At 40.7% G+C, this 3370-nt stretch overlaps 1 protein-coding gene across 1 annotated transcript; it reads left to right on the top strand.

The window, feature by feature from the left end:
* Window positions 1-316: 316 nt before the first annotated feature.
* LOC118947697 (gastrula zinc finger protein XlCGF17.1-like) lies at window positions 317-2091 on the top strand. The gene is made up of 2 exons (XM_036972684.1): window positions 317-323; window positions 681-2091. The coding sequence occupies exons 1-2, from the start codon at window positions 317-319 to the stop codon at window positions 1595-1597; spliced, it is 924 nt and encodes a 307-aa protein (XP_036828579.1). The 3' UTR covers window positions 1598-2091.
* The last annotated feature ends 1279 nt before the right edge of the window (window positions 2092-3370 follow it).

The following is a 3370-nucleotide window of genomic DNA, read 5'->3' as shown; positions in this document are numbered from 1 at the left end:
ACAGGAAGATAGACTGGTGGATATGGATGTTATGAATATCATAACACTGAAAAAGGATTCTGCCAATGAAAAGAGAGAAACGAATAGACCATATTAAACATTTAAAGTTATCTTTGGAGAAAAAGTTTCTAGATGATCTGATGTAAGGTGCACGTGTAACACTTCAATGTGGTATTGCGTCATTCACATCTGATCTACACAACTTGTTAAAAAAGGAAATACCTGGATTCTTAAAATATTATATTAATAAAGGAGGACTGTACCATCTAATGATGAAACATTATGGAGTCTTAAAGGAGGACTGTACCATCTACAGATGAAACGTTATGGAGTCTTAAAGGAGGACTGTAGCATCTAAATTCTGCAATCTTTTGTTTCAGCTCATGAAACATCCAACACTTTACATGTTGCGTTTATATTGTTGTTTATTGTAGTTACTATCAGTTTTAGGAACATCTTTCCAAATATTTCACCTTATTTTTACTTTACCCAAAATATGACATCAGCGATAGTCAAAATACCAGGAAGCTCTACATTTGTTTTCAAATCACACTAAGATTGTTAAAACTGGCCTCAGAGAGAGAGATCTGATTAGGATTTACTCTCGGAGCACTGTTGTTTTATCATGTGGAGGTTTCATTCGGGTCTCTATTTAAAAAAAAATAAACTGTCTTTGGCAGGAGAAAGACCAGACTCGGTGGATCCAGAGCCAGGGACGTCCAAACCAGCAAGAAGACACCAGTGCTCCCACTGTGGAAAGGGTTGTAACCGGTTTTGGGACCTGAAACAACATGAGAAAATACACACAGGGGAGAAGTCTTACCACTGCTCCCAGTGTGGAAATAGTTTTAAAGATTTAGTGAACCTGAAACAACATGAGAAGCCTTATCACTGCTCCCAGTGTGGAAAGTGTTTCAGCCAGTCATTGGACCTGAAACGGCATGAGAGAATTCACACAGGGGAGAAGCATTTCCACTGCTCCCAGTGTGGGAAGTGTTTCAGCCAGTCATCGGACCTGAAACGGCATGAGAAAATCCACACAGGGGAGAAGCCTTACCACTGCTCCCAGTGTGGCAAGTGTTTTAACCGGGTAGGGAACCTGAAACAACATGAGAAAATTCACACAGGGGAGAAGCCTTTCCACTGCTCCCAGTGTGCAAAGTGTTTCAGCCAGTCATTGGACCTGAAACGGCACGAGAGAATTCACACAGGGGAGAAGCCTTTCCACTGCTCTCTGTGTGGCAAGTGTTTCACCCAGTTAGGGAATCTGAAACAGCACGAGCTAGTACACACAGGGGAGAAGCCTTTCCACTGCTCCCTGTGTGGCAAGTGTTTCACCCAGTTAGGGAATCTGAAACAGCATGAGCTAGTACACACAGGGGAGAAGCCTTTCCACTGCTCCCAGTGTGGCAAGTGTTTCAACCGGTCAGGACAACTGAAAGTTCATGAGCTTGTACACACAGGGGAGAAGCCGTACCACTGCTCCCAGTGTGGCAAGTGTTTCAAACATTCGGGGGATCTGAAAAAACACAAAAGAATACACACAAGGGAGAATCCTTACCACTCCTCCCAGTGTGCAAAGCATTTGCCCATTTAGGAAGCCTGAAAGAACATGAGACACAGAGGAGAAGGCTTACAGAAGATTAGATTTTAGAAAACATATTACTTCTAACAATCACTTAAACATCATTAGAGAATCCACACAGGAGAGAGAAATTACTTCTCTTAGCGTGTATATTGATATTTCACATCTCATTTTTCTTACAATTCATCAGAGAACATACACAGTGCTCCCATTGTCTTATATTGTTGACTGATAATGTGTTTACCTGTTTTTACCAGATGAAATTGCTTCTTCCAATTATTGATAAACATGTACCTGTTAAGAAACTGACTGTTAGATATGTTCAGGCTCCATGGATTGATGAGTAATTTAAAAACTGTATGTTTGAAAGAGTTGGGGCAAAAGGGGTGGCTAATAAGTCTGGCTGCACATCTGGCTGGCTTACATACTGCAAATTGAGAAATTATGTGACCAAACTCAACAAAAATAATCAACTTTATTATGAAGCCAAGATCAATTATATAAAGAATGATGGAAAAAAACATCATGAAAGAAAAGCAGTGCAAGTATTGAATGTTGTAAAGTTAGTGTGGGAGAGGTGGAACAATTGGTATCGATCAATAATGACAAACCTCCTGGCATTGACAACTTAGATGGAAAGCTACTGAGGACAGTAGCTGACTCTATAGCCACTCCTATCTGACATATTTTTAACATGAGCCGAGAGGAAAGTCTTTGTCCTCAGGCCTGAAGGGAAGCCAAATTAATCCACTACCCAAGAGTGGTAAAGCGGCCTTTACTGGTTCTAACAGCAGACCTATAAGCTTGCTGCCAGCTCTTAGCAAACTGTTGGAAAAAATTGTGTTTGAACAAATACAATGCTATATTTCTGTAAACAAATGAACAACAGACTTTCAGCATGCTTATAGAGAAGGGCACTCACCATGTACTGCACTGACACAAATGACTGATGATTGGTTGAGAGAAATTGATAACAAGAAGATTGTGGGAGCTCTATTGTTAGATTTCAGTGCAGCCTTTGATATTATTGACCATAACCTGTTGTTTAAGAATGTTTGTGCTATGGCTTTTCAACCTCTGCCATAATGTGGATTCAGAGCTATCTATCTAATAGAACTCAGAGGGTTTTTAATGGAAGCTTCTCTAATGTCAAACATATGAAGTGTGATGTACCGCAGGGCAGCTCTCTAGGCCCTCTACTCTTTTCTATTTTTACCAATGGCCTGCCACTGGCATTAAACAAAGCATGTGTGTCCATGTATGCTGACGACTCAACCATATAAGCATCAGCAACCACAGCTATTGAGTTCACTGAAACTCTTAACAAAGAGTTGCAATCTGTTTTGGAATGCTTGGCCAGTAATAATCTGGTCCTGAAAATCTCTAAAACTAAGAGCATTGTATTTGGTACAAATCATTCTTTAAGTTCTAGACCTCAGCTGAATCTGGTAATGAATTGTGTGGCTGTTGAACAAGTTGAGGAGACTAAATTACTTGGCATTACCTTAGATTGTAAACTGTCATGGTCAAAACATATAGATTCAATGGTTGTAAAGATGGGGAGAGGTCTAGCCATAATAAAGAGATGCTCTGCTTTTTTGACACTACTCTCCACAAATCAAGTTCTGCAAGCTCTAGTTTAGTCTAGTCTTGATTATTGTCCAGTCGTGTGGTCCAGTGCTGCAAGGAAAGACCTAGTAAAGCTGCAGCTGGCCCAGAACAGAGCGGCTGTCACGCCCTGGCCATAGAGAAGCTTTTATTCTCTATTTTGGTTAGGCCAGGGTG

This window comes from Oncorhynchus mykiss, unplaced genomic scaffold (assembly GCF_013265735.2).
Source record: "Oncorhynchus mykiss isolate Arlee unplaced genomic scaffold, USDA_OmykA_1.1 un_scaffold_189, whole genome shotgun sequence".
NCBI lineage: Eukaryota > Metazoa > Chordata > Actinopteri > Salmoniformes > Salmonidae > Oncorhynchus > Oncorhynchus mykiss.
The sequence above is the reverse complement of the archived record's forward strand: the minus strand, read 5'-3'. Positions and strand labels throughout refer to the sequence as shown.